Genomic DNA, 18368 nt, shown 5'->3' with positions numbered 1-18368 from the left:
TTTTTTGAGACGGAGTCTCGCTCTGTCGCCCAGGCTGGAGTGCAGTGGCCGGATCTTGGCTCACTGCAAGCTCTGCCTCCCGGGTTTACGCCATTCTCCTGCCTCAGCCTCCCAAGTAGCTGGGACCACAGGCGCCCACCACCTCGTCCGGCTAGTTTTTTGTATTTTTTAGTAGAGACCGGGTTTCACCGTGTTAGCCAGGATGGTCTCGATCTCCTGACCTCGTGATCCGCCCATCTCGGCCTCCCAAAGTGCTGGGATTAGAGGCTTGAGCCACCGCGCCCGGCCGACAGTTCTTTTTTGTGAGTCTTTTTTTTGATGACGTTTCTTTATCAGATAAATATGTATCTTGAAAATATTTTCTTCCATTTTGTGGCTTGTCCTTTTGTTCTCTTGACATTATCTTTCACAGAATAGAATTCTTGTAGTTTTTAATGTTTACCTTCTTCCAAATTCTTTGAAGTTTATCTTGAGGTATGTTGTAAGATGAGTTTTTTTAATAATTTATTTTGAAGATAATTCAAGCACACAGAAAAAATTGTAAGAACAGTATTTAAAAAAAAAAACAAAAAACAAAAAACTCCAATATCTCCCCTCCCAGATTTCCCCAAATGTTAACATTTTGTTAATTTGCTCCCTATCTGTCATCATTGGTATTTCTCTGAACCTCTGAGCATGTTGCCAATGTGGTGCCCTGGCACTGCTAAAAACCAAGAACACAGTCCTACAAAACCATGCGCAACATGTTCACGCTGACACGGCACAGTCCTACAAGACCACCCGCAACTCAGGCCAGGCGTCTACGCTGACACGGCACAGTCCTATAAGACCGCCCGCAACTCAGCCCACGTGTTCACACTGACACAGCACAGTCCTACAAGACCACCCGCAACTCAGGCCAGGCGTCTACGCTGACACAGCACAGTCCTATAAGACCACCCGCAACTCAGGCCAGGCGTCTACGCTGACACGGCACAGTCCTACAAGACCACCCGCAACTCAGGCCAGGCGTCCACGCTGACACGGCACAGTCCTATAAGACTGCCCGCAACTCAGGCCAGGCGTCTACACTGACAAGCACAGTCCACGCTGACACAGCTCTACCATCCCGTCAGCGGTTGCCAAGAGTTTCTCTTCTCCTCTGGTCAAGAATCTCATGGAAAGATGAGCTACATCCAGCTGTAACATCTCTTCTGTCTCCTCTGGACTGGAACATTTCCTCATACTTCTCTTTCTTGTCCTCAATAGTTTTGAAGAATAATTAGGCCTCACATTCTGAAGGGTGACCCATAACCTGGGTTGTCTGGTATTTCCTCAGAAGACCAGACCATCCTCTATTGGCAGGAATGCCCCAGAAATGCTACTGCTCTGCTTCGCACATCAGAGCACAGAGTTGACACATTCTGCCACAGGGACGTTAGCCTTAGTCACCGGATTGATTCCTGCAAGAGGACGTTCACCTTGGTCTCCCGATCCCTCCAGGAGGATATTCACCTTGGTATCCCAGTCCCTCCAAGAAGATGTTCACTTTGGTCTCCTGATCCCTCCAGGAGGATGTTCACCTTGGTCGCCTGATTCCTCCAGGAGGGTGTTCACCTTGGTCGCCTGACCACACAGGCATCTATCAGGCATTCTCACTGCAGTCACTACGTCCCCCATAATGGATGGGTGTCTTGTGGAGAGATAGTCCAAATGACACTGATACCTTTTTCCTCATCCGGCCTCACGCCCCCTGCCCCCCAATCAGCCACCACTCTGATGACTGCCTCATAGCAATTTTTCCATTTCCACAGTTCCTTCTATATGTATTAATTGTCATTCTACTATAAAGAAGAGCTTTTTCTTTTACCCAATTCACGTATCTATGTATTCACTAATTTATAACGATATGGATTGATAGATTTCCTTTTTTTTTTTTTTTTTTGAGACAGAGTCTCGCCCTGTCACCTAGGCTGGTGTGCAATGGTGCAATCTCAGCTCACTGCAACCTCCTCCTCCTGGGTTCAAGCAATTCTTGTGCCTCAGCATCCCAAGTAGCTGGGACTATAGGCGTGTGCCACCATACCCAGCTAATTTTTTTTTTTTTTTTGTATTTTTACTAGAGATGTAGTTTTGCCATGTTGCCCAGGATGGTCTCAAATTCCTGAGCTTAGGCAATCCACCTGCCTCAGCCTCCCAAAGTGCTAGGATTACAGGCATGAGCCACTGCGTCCAGCCAGATTCATAGATTTCTATTTTGTTCAGAGGTTTGTATTTTCTGCTAAACTCTTTCCAGATATGGTCATGTTCAAAATGCATTTTTAAAACGTCAACCAGGAATTCTGTATCCAGTGAAATTAACATTTTAAAATGAAGACTAAATACATTCACGGAGTAAGAGAAGCAGAATTCATTGCTAACAGACCTGCCCTACAAGAAACGTAAAGGAAGGCATTTAGGCTGATGCCACACAGTAACTTCAGTCTGTTAGAAGGAATGAAGAGCATGGGGAATGGTGATTATGGGATGAGAATAAGAGACTGCATTGTTAATTTCTTTTATCTTCTCATTACTTTACAAAACACAAAATTGAAGCAACAATTATAACTTGTATTGTTGGAGTTACAACAAATAGATGTAACATAGAGGATAATAAGCACAAAGGAAGAGCGAGGAGATGGAGCCACAGCATACATAACTCTAAAAAACACAGCTGAAAACTCAAGAGGGATTGTTAAATGACGTTGTAAAGCATGTGTTAAACACAAAGACAATCAAGACAATAGAAGGACAAAGGAGACAGAGACACTGGAGAATAAATAGCAGAACGGCTGGTGAGGGCTTTCTTCTGGACCCTGTCGATCAGTATATTATCTCCTTTCACAAATACCACAATATCTTGGTTACTTTTGCTTTACAGTAAGTTTTGGAATTAGATGGCATAGCCCTCTAACCTTTTTCTTAATTTGTCAACATAATTTTGCCTATTCCAGGTTCTCTTCATTTCCATATAAATTTTAGGATAATGTCAAATTCTACAAAGAAAGTCTGCCGGGATTTTGATTTTGATTGAATCTCTACATCAGTGTGGGGAGAACTGCCATCTTCACAGTTTTAACTGTCTCAGTCCATAGATGTGCTGTGTCTCTCCATTGATTAGAGCTTCCTTAGTTTCTCTCAAGAATCCTCAGTATTTTCACTGTGCAGGCCTTGTACTTTCTTGATAAACTTACACATAGGTTGTTTTTTTGTTGTTGTTGAGACGGAGTCTTGCTGTGACCCAGGCTGGAGTGCAGTGGTGCCATCTAAGCTCACTGCAACCTCTGCCTCCTGGGTTCAAGCAATTCTTGTGCTTCAGCCTCCTGAGTAGCTTGGATTAATTACAGGGGTGCACCACCACACCCGGCTAATTTTTGTAATTTTAGTAGAGACGGGGTTCACCATGTTGACCAGGCTGGTCTCGATCTCCTGGCCTCGAGCCATCCATCCACCTCAGCCTCCCAAAGTGCTGGGATTACAGGCATGAGCCATCGCGCCTGGCCCTAGGTATTTCATTATTTTTTATGGTGGAATTTTCTTCATTCAATTTTTATGTTGATTATCATTCATATGGTGTATCTTTTCCCATGCTTTGGTTTTCAGCCTGTCTGTGTCTTTCAATCCATGATGTGCCTCTGATAGACAACATATGGTTAGATCTTGTTTTTTGATCTGTTATAATCTATACCTTCTGATTTAATCGTTTAGTCCATTGATATTTAATATAATTATTAATTTTGTGGTTGGACTTGTGCTTGCTGTCTTGCTGGTTTTTGTTTTATGTATGACAGGATTCTTAGTTTATTGGTATCTCCTTAACTGCCTTTGTTTACAATAAATATTTTTATCATACCATTTTGCTATAGACTGATTTGAGTTCCCCCAAAATTCATATGTTGAAGTCCTTGACCCCCAATGTCACTATATTTTGAGTTAGAACCTTTAGGAGGTAAAGTTAAATTAGGTCATAAGCATGGAGCCCTAATCCAATAAGATTCATGTCCTGAGAACAGAAGACACCATTCAGTGGAGAAACAGACACTAGGTCAGTAGGGACAGACACTACTCAGTGGGGACTGACACTACTCAGTGGAGAGAGACGCTACTCAGTGGAGAGAGACGCTACTCAGTGGGGAGAGACGCTACTCAGTGGGGAGAGACAGTACCCAGTGGAGAGAGACAGTACTCAGTGGGGAGAGACGCTACTCAGTGGAGAGAGATGCTACTCAGTAGGGAGAGACACTACTCAGTGGGGAGAGACAGTACTCAGTGGGGACAGACACTACTCAGTGGAGAGAGACACTATTCAGTGGAGAGAGACACTACTCAGTAGGGACAGACACTACTCAGTGGAGAGAGACAGTACTCAGTGGAGAGAGACACTACTCAGCGGGGAGAGACAGTACTCAGTGGAGAGAGACACTACTCAGCGGGGAGAGACAGTACTCAGCAGGGAGAGACGCTACTCAGCGGGGAGAGGCGCTACTCAGCGGGGAGAGGCGCTACTCAGCGGGGAGAGGCGCTACGCAGTGGGGAGAGACACTAAGTGGGGAGAGACAATACCCAGTGGGGAGAGACAGTCTTCAGTGGAGAGACACTGTTCAGTGGAGAGAGACACTACTCAGTGGGAGAGACACTACTCAGGAGAGACGCTACTCAGTGGGGAGAGACACTAAGTGAAGGGACACTCTTCAGTGGGGAGAGACACTAGTCAGTGGGGAGAGACGCTACTCAGTGGGGAGAGACACTCTTCAGTGGAGAGACACTATTCAGTGGGGAGAGACACTCTTCAGTGGAGAGACACTATTCAGTGGGGAGAGAGACTAGTCAGTGGGGAGAGACGCTATTCAGGGGGAGAGACTATTCAGTGGGGAGAGATGCTAGTCAGTGGGAAGAGACACTACTCAGTGGGGAGAGACACTATTCAGGGGGAGAGGATATTCAATGGGGAGAGACACTAGTCAGTGGAGAGAGATGCTATTCAGTGGGGGAAAGGACAGTTTTTTCGAGAAATGGTGTTGGGAAAACTGTATATCCACCTCCAGAATAATGAAGTTGGACTTCTACCTAACACTATGTACAAAAATTAATTCAAAATGGATCAAGGACCTAAAACTATAAAATATAAAACTCTTTGAAGAAAACATAGAGCAAAAGCTTCCCAATGTTGGATTTGGCAGTGATTTCCTGGATATGATACCAAAGCACACACAACAACAACAAAAATATTAAACAAATCGACCTCAGAAAATTTAAAAGTTTCCACATCAGAAGATACTGTCAATAGAGTAAAAAGGCAACTTACAGAATCAGAGAAAATATTTGCAAATCATATGTATCTAATAAGGGATTACAATCCAGAATACATAAAGAACTAAAACTTAACAACAAGCAACCTGATTCAAAAATGGGTAAAGGCCGGGCGCAGTGGCACACACTTGTCATCCCATCACTTTGGGAGACCAAGGCAAGAGGATCGCTTGAGCTCAGGAGTTCAAGACCAGCCTGGACAACATGGTGAAACCCCCATCTCTACAAAAAACTTAAAAATTAGTTAGGCATGGTGGCACACACCTGTAGTCCCGGCTACTCGGGAAGCTGAGGTAGGCGGATTGCTTGAGCCTGGAGGGCAAAGGTTGCATAAGTCGAGATTGCACCACTGCACTCCAGCCTGGGTGAGAGTGAGACTCTGTCTCAGAAAAAAGAAAAGTCGGGGGGGGTGGGTGGCAGATGACTTGAATGGGCAAAGTACACAAATGGTCAATAAGCCATGAAAAGATGCTCATCATTCATCATTAGAGAAATGCAAATCAAAACTATAGCAAGAGCTGGGTATGGTGGCTCATGCCTGTAGTCCCAGCTATTCAGGAGGCTGAGGTGGGAGGATTGCTCAAGCCAAGGAGATGGAGTCCAGCCTGGGCAACACAGCAAGACCTCATCTCCAAGAGAGGAAAAAAAATAAAACAGCAAGATACTATCTCACACCCATTAGGATGGCTACTATATGTTTTAAAAATCGCACCTGTAGTCCTAGCTACTTAGGACACTGAAGCAGGATTGCTTGAGCTCAGGAGGTCAAGGCTGCAGTGAACTATGATTGTATCACTGCACTCCAGCTTGGACGACAGAGGAAGATCCTGTCTCTTAAAACAAAAACAGGCCAGGCATGGATGCCTGTAATCCGAGCACTTTGGGAAGCCAAAGCGGACAGATCACTTGAGGTCAGGAGTTCAAGACCAGCCTGGCCAACATGGTGAAACCTGTTTCTACTAAAAATACCCAAACTAGCAGGGTGTGGTGGCACACACCTGTAGTCCCAGCTACTTGGGAGGCTGAGAGACCGAGGTGGAGCTTGAGCCCAGGAGTTCCAGACCAGCCTGAGCAAAATCCTGTCTACAAAAAATTATCCAGGCTGGTGGCGTACACCTGTGGTCCCAGCTTCTTGGGAGGCTGAGGTGGGAGAATTGCCTGAGCCTGGGAGGTCAAGGCTGCAGTGAGCAGTGATCATACCACTGCACCCCAGCCTGGGTGACAGAGTGAGACCCTGTCTCAAAAAAAATAAAGAGAAAGAAACGAGAGAGAAGAATGGACAAAGAAAGAAGTAATCATGTAGTTGAAGTCTGTGGATGCAGCTGTCCTCAGAGTATTCTTATGAAGATGGTTAAACCTGAAACAAACTTCAGAATTATTTGGTCTGCAGATGTTTTCTTTAAATAAATATTTATTGTAATCATTTTTTAAAACTCAAAATAACAAGTGTTGTTAAGGATGCGGAGGAATTGGAAGCGTGTGCACTGTTGGTGGGAATGTGAAACGGTGTGGCCGCTGTGGAAAACAGTGTGGCCGTTCCTCCAAAAATTAAAAACACAATTCCCAGATGATCCTGCATTTCAATTCAGTGCTCAAAAGAATTGAAAGCAGGGTCTCTTAGAGATGCTTGTATACCCAAGATCATAGCAGTATTATTCACAGTGGCTAAAACGTGGGAGCCGCCTAAGTGTCACCAGATGAACATGGATAGGTAAAATGTGTGTCTCCATACAATGGACTGTGATTCAGCCTTAAAAGGGAAAGGAACTCCGACACACGCTACCGTGTGGATGAACGTTGAGGACGTTACACTAAGTGCATAAGCCAGTCACAGAAAGACAAATGCGCTGTGAGTCCTCGCGTGTGAGGTAGTCAGAATTGTAGAGACGGAAAGGAGGATGGTGGCTGCCAGAGGCTATGGGATGGAGGAGTGGGAAGCTCTCGTTTAATGGGAACAGAGGTTCAGTTTCACAGAATGAAAACAGTTACAGAGATGGACGGTGTGATGGTTGCACAGCATTAGGAATGTATTTAATACCAGTGAACTGTACACTGAAAATGGTTAAGGTAGGAAATTGTATCCTAATAAATTTTTAAAACACAAGAGACACCAGGGAGCTTGCTCACTAACTCTCTGCACAGACACACAAAAGAGGCCGTGTGAAGACAGAGAAGGCTGCTGTCTGCAAGCCAGGACCCACATTAACCAGCATCTTGATAGACTTGCCAGTCTCCAGAACTAAGAGATATAAATTTCTGTTGTGTAAGCCACCCAGTCTGTGGTATTTTATTATAGAAGCTCAAGCAGACTAATAAACATTTTAGTTCTTGTGTTGATACTTTATCTGTGTGCTTTATTATTTGCTTAGTGATTCCTCTAGAGATTACAACATGCATCTTGAACTCATCACAGAATACTTGAGGTGAACACTGACTGAATTCCAGTGGAACGTAACCACATTGCTCCCATATAGCCCCACTTCCTCCCACCTAGTTTGTCATATTTATTTATATACATATATATGGGATCTATGTGTTATAAATGAACAATATGGTGTTATTATTTCCTGAATTAAACTTATGTTTCTTAAAGTCCTTTAGAGAAAAAAAATCTTTTATTACATCATTCACAACATATTAACCATTTCCAGTTTTTTCTTGCAGGGAAGATTGGCTAGGAGTGAATTCTCTTCATTGTTTTTTGTTTTTTTTCCATATTTGAATGTCTTTGTCTTCATTTTGAACGATAATTTCACTGAATATACATTTTTTTGGTTGACTTTTTAGCACTTGGTATATATGTCATTCCTCTGTCTTCTGGCTTCCATTATTATTATTATTATTGGTTTTTTTGTGGGGTTTTGTTTTGTTTTGTTTTTCCCAGACTGGGTCTCACTCTGACACCCAGGCTAGAGTGCAGTGGCTTGACCATGGCTCACTGCAGCCTGGATCTCCTGGGCTCAGTCAATCCTCCCACCTCAGCCTCCTGAGTATCTGGGACTATAGGCATGCACCACCACACCTGGCTAATTTTTTTTTTTTTCTGAGACTAAGTCTCACTCTGTTGCCCAAGCTGGAGTACAATGGCGTGATCTCACGGCAACCTCCACCTCTGGGTTCAAGTGATTCTCCTGCCTCAGCCTACTGAATAGCTGGGATTACAGGTGCCTGCCACCACATCTGGCTAATTTTTATATTTTTAGTAGAGACAGGATTTCACTATGTTGGCCAGGCTGGTCTCGAACTCCTGACCTCAGGTGATCTGCCCACCTCGGCCTCCTAAAGTGCTGGGATTACAGGCATGAGCCACCACCACACCTGGCCTAATTTTTCAATTTTTTGTAGAGACAGGGTTTCGTCATGTTGCCCAAGGCTAGTCTTGGACTCCTGATCTCAAGCCGTTCACCAGCCTTGGCTTCCCAAAGTGCTGGGATTCCAGGCATGAGCCACCGTACCCAGCCAGTTCCATTATTTCTGATGAGAAGTCAGCCGTTAATCATATTGTCCTGTAGGTGATGAGTCGCTCTTCTCTTGCTGCTTTAAGTATTTTTCTTTTTGTCTGTCACTTACTATAGCTTTATAGTAACTTTTGAAATTATGAAGTGTGAGTTTTCCAACTTTGTTCTTTTTTGAGGTTGTTTTGCCTATTTTGAGTTCCTTGCATTTCCATATGAATGTTAGGATCAACTTTCCCATTTCTGCTGACAAAGCCGGTTGAAATCTTGGTAGAGTTTTAATTCACCTTGTACATCAATGTAGGGAGTGTTGCCATCTAATACTAACACTGCGTCTTCCAATCCATGAATGTTGGACATAGCTTTCCCTTTATTTAGGTCTTTGATTTCTTTCAATGGTATTTTATAGTTTTCAGTGAAGAAATCTTGTACTTCATTAGTAAAAGTTAATCCTAAGTATTTTGTTATTTTGGTGCTACCGTAAATAGAATTGTTTTCTAACTTTTATTTTCAGATTTTCATTGCCAGTACATAGAAATACAACTGATTTTTATAGGTGGATCTTGTATCCTGCAATCTACTGAGTTCATTTATGAGCTCTGGGGAATGTTTTGTGGATTCTCCAGGGTTTTCTGTATATGGCAAATCATGTCATCTGCAAGTAGAGGTCGTTTTACTTTTTCCTTTCCAACCACGGTGCCTTTTATTTATCTTTTACTTTTATTTTTCTTTTTTCGCTTCCCATCCCACTGCAGGACTTTCATTTATTTTTCTCGCCTAACTGTCCTCTCTAGAACTTTCAATACAGTGTTGAATACAAGTGGCAAGAACAGACATCCTTGTCTTTGTTCTGTTCCTGATCTTAGGAGGAAGCTTTCAGCCTTTCACCATGAAGGATGGTGTTCACCGAAGGTTTCCTGGAGGCGCCCTTTGTAGGGTTGAGAAGTGCCCTTCTAGTCCTTTGTCATGAAGAAGGGTTAAATTTTTCAAGTGCTTTCTCTTTATCTTTTGAGATGATCACTGGGTTTTGTTCTGTTACCGTGATGTGTTCATAGATGTAATTACTTCCATCGATAGAATATATTAATATGGTGTTGATTTCTGTGTGTTGAAGGAACCATGCATTCCTGAGGCGAATCCCAGTTGGTCATGGTGTATGATCTTTCTTATACGCTGCTGGATTTGGTTTGCTGGTATTTTGTTGAGGAATTTTGTGTCTATATTCATAAGAGATACTGGTCAGCACACTTCTTTCCTTGTAACGTCTCTGTCTGCTTTTGGTGTCAGGACCTCATTCTGTCCTTGTAGAATGCATTAGAAAAGGTTCCGTTCTTGGTTCTTTTTTTTCAGTGTTTCTGTGTTTGTGCTGGAAGCCCTGTGTGTTGAGTCACTATCATCATATTTTCCTTTAATTCTTTGGCTCATTTACAGTAGCCACTCTGGAGTCCTTAGGAAATGCAATCTGGGCCACGCAGCGCGGGCCTCTGCCATCTGCCCTTTTCCCTGAGTGTCGTCACGCTTCTGTTTCTTTGCTTGTCCCATGATTAGGGGCTGCAATCTGGACAACCTGGGTACTGTATTTGAGCAAGTCTGGATTCTTGTATTTCTATCAGAGGTTGTTTGATTGGTTTTTGTTTGCTTGGGTATTTCACCAGGACCTGGAGAACCTGTGTCCGTGGCAGCTGCAGATGTGTCCGCTCATGGTTTCTGCACTTCTTGTTGAGCCAGGGTGTCCCGGGGTGTCCGCCTGTCTCTACAGCTCAGCGGTGGGCTGCTGCTCCGTCTGTGGTTGTGCTCCAACACCGCGCATCCCTGAGGCTCCCCAAGGCCAACGATCCGCGCGTGTAGGGAGCTGATATCCAGTCGGTTCCTGGTCCCCTGTGGCATCACTTCTGTGGCCGTGCTGGATCCCCTGCACACGCCTGTGCTGCTTCTGTCGGCCAGGGTTCCAGGGGAGCCACCTCCGTCTGGCTCTCTTGTTCTCAGCATCTCCCCATTATTTTTCTGACTGGTCCCTGCTCTCCTGACCCCTCCCCAGCCAGGGCTGTGGGCCTCTCCAGGTCCTGCAGATGGACCCCCCATGGCTGATGAAAGTGTTCCCCTCCCACCTTGAGCCCACCCCCTCTGGAAGCAAAGCTGCTGGTCCTCAGCCACCTACCCTGGTGCAGCTGTGCTGTTACTGGGTAGAGTGGGGTAGGGGGAGGTGGAGCAGCTGCTTATATGCTGCTGGATTTGGTTTGCGGTATTTTGTTGAGGAATTTTGTGTCTGTATTCACCCTCAGGCCGGGAAGCCAAGTCCCGCTCCTCCCAAAGCTGCAGCAGGATTTCAGGAGCCAGTGTGTTGTGATTTCAGGAGCCAGTGTGTTGTGATTTCAGGAGCCAGTGTGTTGTGATTTCGGGAGTCAGCGTGTTGTGATTTCGGGAGCCAGTGTGTTGTGATTTCGGGAGTCAGCGTGTTGTGATTTCGGGAGTCAGTGTGTTGTGATTTCGGGAGTCAGTGTGTTCTGTTCAGGAGTCAGTGTGTTGTGATTTCGGGAGTCAGCGTGTTGTGATTTCGGGAGTCAGTGTGTTGTGATTTCGGGAGTCAGTGTGTTCTGTTCAGGAGTCAGTGTGTTGTGATTTCGGGAGTCAGTGTGTTCTGATTTTGGGAGTCAGTGTGTTCTGATTTCGGGAGTCAGTGTGTGTTGTGATTTCGGGAGTCAGCGTGTTGTGATTTCGGGAGTCAGTGTGTTCTGATTTCGGGAGTCAGTGTGTTCTGATTTCGGGAGTCAGTGTGTTCTGTTCAGGAGTCAGTGTGTTCTGATTTCAGGAGTCAGTGTGTTGTGATTTCGGGAGTCAGTGTGTTGTGATTTCGGGAGTCAGTGTGTTCTGATTTCGGGAGTCAGTGTGTTGTGATTTCAGGAGTCAGTGTGTTGTGATTTCGGGAGTCAGTGTGTTCTGTTCAGGAGTCAGTGTGTTCTGATTTCGGGAGTCAGTGTGTTCTGATTTTGGGAGTCAGTGTGTTCTGTTCAGGAGTCAGTGTGTTGTGATTTCGGGAGTCAGTGTGTTGTGATTTCGGGAGTCAGTGTGTTCTGTTCAGGAGTCAGTGTGTTGTGATTTCGGGAGTCAGTGTGTTGTGATTTTGGGAGTCAGTGTGTTCTGTTCAGGAGTCAGTGTGTTCTGATTTCGGGAGTCAGTGTGTTGTGATTTCGGGAGTCAGCGTGTTCTGATTTCGGGAGTCAGCGTGTTCTGATTTCGGGAGTCAGTGTGTTGTGATTTCGGGAGTCAGTGTGTTCTGATTTCGGGAGTCAGTGTGTTCTGATTTCAGGAGTCAGTGTGTTCTGATTTCGGGAGTCAGTGTGTTCTGATTTCGGGAGTCAGTGTGTTGTGATTTCGGGAGTCAGTGTGTTGTGATTTCGGGAGTCAGTGTGTTCTGATTTCGGGAGTCAGTGTGTGTTCTGATTTCGGGAGTCAGTGTGTTCTGATTTCGGGAGTCAGTGTGTTGTGATTTCGGGAGTCAGTGTGTTCTGATTTCGGAAGTCAGTGTGTGTTGTGATTTCGGGAGTCAGTGTGTTGTGATTTCGGAAGTCAGTGTGTTGTGATTTCGGGAGTCAGTATGTTGTGATTTCGGAAGTCAGTGTGTGTTGTGATTTCGGAAGTCAGTGTGTTGTGATTTCGGGAGTCAGTGTGTGTTGTGATTTCGGGAGTCAGTGTGTTGTGATTTCGGGAGTCAGTGTGTTCTGATTTCGGGAGTCAGTGTGTGTTGTGATTTCGGGAGTCAGTGTGTTGTGATTTCGGGAGTCAGTGTGTTCTGATTTCGGGAGTCAGTGTGTTCTGTTCAGGAGTCAGTGTGTTCTGATTTCGGGAGTCAGTGTGTTGTGATTTCGGGAGTCAGTGTGTTGTGATTTCGGGAGTCAGTGTGTTCTGATTTGTTGTCTGCCTCAAGTTGATTTTCAGAGGCCTGAACCGTTGTTTCTACCATTTTGTCCAGTTTCATACTTGGCTTCGTAGAGATAATTCACTGATTTCTACTTAACTGTAGCCAGCGGTCCTCCTCAAGAAGCACTCACTAAATGACATGAGCACTCCTCACATGTCAGAGTGGCAGGCGGGCAGTCTGTCCATTGTCTGCCCTGCGGACTCACTGAGCAGTGTGTCGGGCTGTCTGACCTGTCGGCAGGGGCGCAGGGCAGTCACTCTGCAGTATGTGGTCCCCTCCGGAACACAACACAGGGGATCTGGCACCACAGGGAAGCAGGCTGTTGGGCACCCAGATGGTGAAATTTACCCTCTTCAAATGTCAGCGTGTTTTCGTTAAATTTTTCAAATGGACATCTTTGTGAAACACATTAAACAGCATTACTCCCCTGAACAGAGACCGCTGCGCTGAAAGGTGTCGTAGGAATGGGTTATCTCTCTGATCACCTGCTTCTTAGTGAGGCTGAAACACGGGGCCCCCTTGGCACCCTGAGGAGCTCCTCCCGGCTCGGGGCTGCTGTGCTGTTGAGAGCTGGCCTGGCTCTGGGTGGCTTTCGGGCCTTCCTCTAGCACTCCCTGGCCACCCCTTTCTCCAAGTCCCCGCTCTTCAGGGTGATTCCTGGTGTGACTTGGTTCCCAGCAGAACATAAAGGACTCCTTAGGATTCCCGAGCCCTGTGGGACAGGCAGGGGGCTGAGCAGCAGGGGGTCTTTTGGGTCTGAGATCCCATGGCCCACACTTGGCTGTCTGAGCACTGCTCGCCAGAGCCTGGGTGAGTTGTTGGCCTCTTGGGTCCTCAGTCTCTTCATCTCTGTTGATAATAGTTATCTTGAAAAATTTCCATTGAGTAAACAGGAAACAATTTCTTTCTTTTCTTTTTTTTTTTTTTTTTTTTCTGAGACAGAATTTCACTCTGTTGCCCAGGCTGGAGTGCAATGGCGTGATCTCAGCTTACTGCAACCTCTGCCTCCCAGGTTCAAGTGATTCTCCTGCCTCGGCCTCCCTAGTAGCTGGGATTACAGGCATGCACCACCACGCCTGGCTAATTTTGTATTTTTAGTAGAGACGGGGTTTCTCCACTGTTGGTCAGGCTGGTCTCAAACTCCTGACGTCAGGTGATCTGCCTGCCTCAGCCTCCCAAAGTGCTGGGATTACAGGCATGAGCCACCGCGCCGAGCCAACAATTTCAACTAACCATCTAGTATTGAGCATAAGTTACTTAACAAAAGATGCCTGCTATCGTTATTATTTGTGGTTCTGTGTGTTCAATGTACAGGGTTTTGTTTTAATCAGCTGGTGTGAGGCCGAAGGATGAGGAGGCAATGGCTGTCAGGAAAGGAGTTTCCACTCATAGTTCCCCAGAGACCCCCAGGGAGGGAGTGAGGGGAGACCTAGCACCTTGGTTGTGGTTCTCATGGGAGGATCAGGCAGGGTGAGTGGAACAGGCTGCCCAGGCTTGGGGTGGGCTCTGAACATGGGCTCTGAATTTGTTGGCTTTCATATCAGAAGTGTGCTCACCATGGCCTCCTGCCTCTAGGAACTGGCTGTCCCTAGGAGGGCAGTCTCTGCAGGGTCCACAAGCCTCCAGATGCCAAACCATGATAAAAGACAGAAGTGAAGGCAGCACTCACACAGCCCAGTAGGACAGCTCTCCTTCTTGCTCTTAGCTGTTCTTTGGAGGCTTCTCAGGGTCACCTGCAGACTCAGGAGTTATGATACCTCCCGCAGGCAACATCCTCACAAGGTCCGCACAGCCCGGGGCAAAGACAAGACCCCCGTTGGGGATACGGAGACTGCCTTGTGCCCCACAGGCCTGCGACCCCCCGACATGCCGCCGCAGGCAGGCACTGGGCAGTCACCGGGCAGTCACCAGTCACTGCGCTGGGGAAGCCCTAATGCTCGGGCTCCCTCACCAGGTGGCTTTTCCCAGCCTGGGGTCCACGAGCAGGTGCTACTTGAGAACTCAGTCGTCACATCTCCCCTTTCACCTTACAAGGCACCTGGAGAAAGCAAACACGGGTGGGGCGCTGAAAGAACTTCTGGACGTGCTTTTGCCCTTCCGGCAGTTCTCGGGAGCAGGAGCCAAGGCTTGGGAGAGGCAGGGGAAGAAGCTTGTGCTCCAGATGCTCATTGAGCACCTGTGTATGCCAGGCACAGTCTGCATGCCGACGGCTGCCCCCATGACGGGCAGGCCCCTTCGCAGAGCCCCCGGCCGAGGGCCCCTGAGTGAGGCTGAAGCTCAGCTGGGACTGGCCAGTTCATTTCCAGGTCTCGCTTTCCAGCTGCTGACGATTCAGATGGCTTACATATTCTCTAAGCTGCAGAGGTGCATAAAGGTAGAAAGATTAAAATGTAGGATATTTACGCCCTCATGTGGAAGACCCGGGGCTGCTCAGTGCTGGCACCAGGGCTGCGCGTGACCGAAGAAGAACCCGCGTGCCTGTGTGGCTCTGCCTGCCTCTGCCCTCATGGCGGAGAGGCAGTGACAGCTACCGAGAAGCACAGCAGGCTGGCCTGGTTGTCGTCCTCAAAGCACTGTGATGTGTTACCGTGAACGACTCGTGTTTTTTTCTTGTTCTACCACAGGCAGTGTCTCCTCCCGGGCCCCCGAGCATCCCGGCTTGACACCGAGTCAGAGGAGCGTGGGAAAGCCTCTCAGGTAGTGTCCCCTGCAAGCACCTTCTTCACAGCGTTTTAAAGGAAATGGTCAGCAAAATAAACTGCTCATCATCTCACCCACAGAATTACTGCTAAAAGTTTAATGTGTTGCTTTTCATCCCTTTTTTTACACGCTTTGAGTGAGGTTTTGTTGCATATACCACTTTAGAGTTTGCTTTTTTTTTAGCCAGAGTTTCCCTCTTTGTTGCCCAGACTGGAGTGCAATGGCGTGATCTTGGCTCACCGCAACCTCCACCTCCCGGGTTTAAGTGATTCTCCTGCCTCAGCCTCCCGAGTAGCTGGGATTACAGGCATGCTCCACCAAGCATGGCTAATTTTGTATTTTTAGTGGAGACGGAGTTTCTCCATGTTGGTCAGGCTGGTCTCGAACTCCCCACCTCAGGTGATCCACCCACCTCGGCCTCCCAAAATGCTGGGATTACAGGCATCAGCCACCGTGCCTGGCCAGGAGTTTGCTTTTTTGAAGCTAAGATACAATGTAGGCATTTGCCCTGTTGCTAAAATCTTCAAAAGAACCACATGATGACTGTGTGCTATTTTACTACAAGAATAGGCCGTGGGTCAGCAGGCGTCTTCTATAAAGGTCAGGTAGTAAATATGTTTGACTTTTTGGGCAGCTGCTCAGCTCTGCCTCTGTATTGAGAAGGCTGGGGCAGGCAGTGTGTAAATTAATGGGTGTGGCTGGGTTCCAGTAAAACTTTATTTACAAAAGCAGGTGGCAGGCTGGACTCCGCCCCAGCCCCAGAACAGACCACAGTTCACCTCCCCATGCTCTTCTTCTCAGACCTCTGGGTGGCCTCCCACTCTGTCTGCTGCATATTTAAGTACACACCGATGTCTCTGTCAACTGAACTCAAGTGTTCAAAGGTCCGGTGCTCTCTCTAAAAGGCAGACCCTCCCATGTCAACCCCCCAGAGTCCTTGAACGGCTTTTAATGCCTGTTGTCCAGTCCACCCCTGGCTGCCTGCAGGCCTCAGCGTTCTCTCACATCCCCACCTCCCATCCCCGTTGGCCTGGGGTGTTGACCCTCCTGGGTGCCCACGGGCCCTGCAGCATCTGTCCATGTCTTCTGCTGACCGCCTGGTGGGGGTGTGCGTGCTGGTCCGAGGTACTCAGAGATGCTTGTGAATCCAGGCCTTTAAAACCACAAAACCGTCAGTGCTCTAATTGTCATGTCACCAGAGATGCTTGGAGCATTCATAATTTTGTGTTTCTTTTTTTTTTTTTTTTTTTTTTTTTTTGAGACGGAGTCTCGCTCTGCCGCCCAGGCTGGAGTGCAGTGGCCGGATCTCTGCTCACTGCAAGCTCCGCCTCCCAGGTTCACGCCATTCTCCTGCCTCAGCCTCCCGAGTAGCTGGGACTACAGGCGCCCGCCACCGCGCCCAGCTAGTTTTTTGTATTTTTTAGTAGAGACGGGGTTTCACCATGTTAGCCAGGATGGTCTCGATCTCCTGACCTCGTGATCCGCCCGTCTCGGCCTCCCAAAGTGCTGGGATTACAGGCTTGAGCCACCGCGCCCGGCCTAATTTTGTGTTTCTTGAATTTATTAGGATTCCACCTCTGCAAATCCCCTACAAGGGACCACCGCTAACGCCAACACCACAGTTACCAGGGAGAGCAGGAAGAGGGGACTCTCCAGGCTTCGGGAGCTCCCAGGCCGGGCTGCCCCCCAGGCCGCCCATCAGCATCGCCAGCCTGCTGCAGAGGCAGTGTTCAGGCAAGTGCTCAGCAGCCCCAGAAGGAAATGCTCTTGGGAAAGTGCATGTGTAAAGAAGTTTTCAAGTGTGCGCCAAGGGCAGACACGGAGCTCTAAACGTTCTCAAGAGTTGTGTTTCTGAGCTTTGCCTTAGTCGTTCAGAAACGCAGCAAGGTTCACTTTTATATTCATTGTGAATTTCCAAAATTACGACTTAAAACATATTGATAATACTCTGAAAATACTAAGATGACATCTGAATTTTTAAAAGTACACATTTTAGTGAATAAACTCTTCTCCCCACCTTATTTTTTGTATGTAACATGTGCACCCTCATTTTCCTCAACAGTGTGAAGTTTTGAAGTCATTTCAAAGACAAAGTTGATGTGTTTTTATTGCGACTCTCGATGCTTCCTGCGGGACTTGCTCACCTTGGGGCAGTGACACGTGAAAGATGAACACCCAGCCACCCGCTCTGCCCCTTCCAGTCCTCCAGCCTTCTGCCTACTAGCATGTGTATGTTAGACAGCCAATGCGACTACACTTTCTCACTTGATGAAATAATTAAGTAATGTAGTCGAATAAAGTATTTTTCTGATTATCAGGGGTAGCGTATATGTGATATGTTTGAAACTTCACTCTTAACAACTTGGAACTTCCTTAAAATGTTGATGCTGGAGGCAAAACGAACACCTGCCTGTTGATTTACTGTGAGAAGGTTCTGGCTGCAGCTCCTGGGGGAGACAGGTCTGCTGTGGGGTGTGCACGCCGCGTGGGTCCGCTCCGCCGCATCCTGTGTTAGGTGATTACTATGCGTTGTGTTCACACAGTACTCACAGCTGGCCTGTGATGCCGGCTTCAGCGGATAAATCTGTCAGGTCCGGAGATGGATTCCGGGCCTGAGTTCACCCTGCAGGTGCGGCCTGTGTACGTGGAGTCGCCTCCTCCGTCAGGAGGGTGGGGTCTCCTGCAGGGGACGCCCCTGTGCACGGGGCTCCCAGAGAGGCTCAGACCCCACGTCTCTCCCGCCAGCCGGGACCACACAGGGTTGGAAAAGAGGCTTATGGGGTTAGTTCTAATCTTTTAGTTTGCATTTACCTAAAAAGTGTCAGCTTTATCTCACTCAAGTTAACCGAGTTAACAGCAGCCGAGCACCACGTGAAGCAGGAGAATCCTCACCTTCGCTGCAGGCAGAGCTGAGGCACTGCCAGGCTGCACAGAGACTTTATTTCAGGTGAGGTGTCCCTGCCTTC

The 18368-nt window shown here is 47.3% G+C and overlaps 1 protein-coding gene across 1 annotated transcript in view; it reads left to right on the top strand.

Annotated features, from left to right (window-relative positions):
* Positions 1-17719, top strand: part of RNF212 (ring finger protein 212) — a 59074-nt gene extending 41355 nt beyond the window's left edge. The window contains exons 11-13 of the mRNA XM_025385923.1: positions 15327-15399; positions 16970-17136; positions 17465-17719. Coding sequence (XP_025241708.1) covers positions 15327-15399; positions 16970-17136; positions 17465-17477 — 253 coding nt within the window. The 3' untranslated portion in view covers positions 17478-17719. The remainder of the gene's footprint in view (positions 1-15326; positions 15400-16969; positions 17137-17464) is intronic.
* The last annotated feature ends 649 nt before the right edge of the window (positions 17720-18368 follow it).

The sequence above is a fragment of the Theropithecus gelada genome, chromosome 5 (assembly GCF_003255815.1).
Source record: "Theropithecus gelada isolate Dixy chromosome 5, Tgel_1.0, whole genome shotgun sequence".
NCBI classification, from domain to species: Eukaryota; Metazoa; Chordata; class Mammalia; order Primates; family Cercopithecidae; genus Theropithecus; species Theropithecus gelada.
Note: the sequence above shows the minus strand (reverse complement) of the source record. Positions and strands in the feature narration are given on the sequence as shown.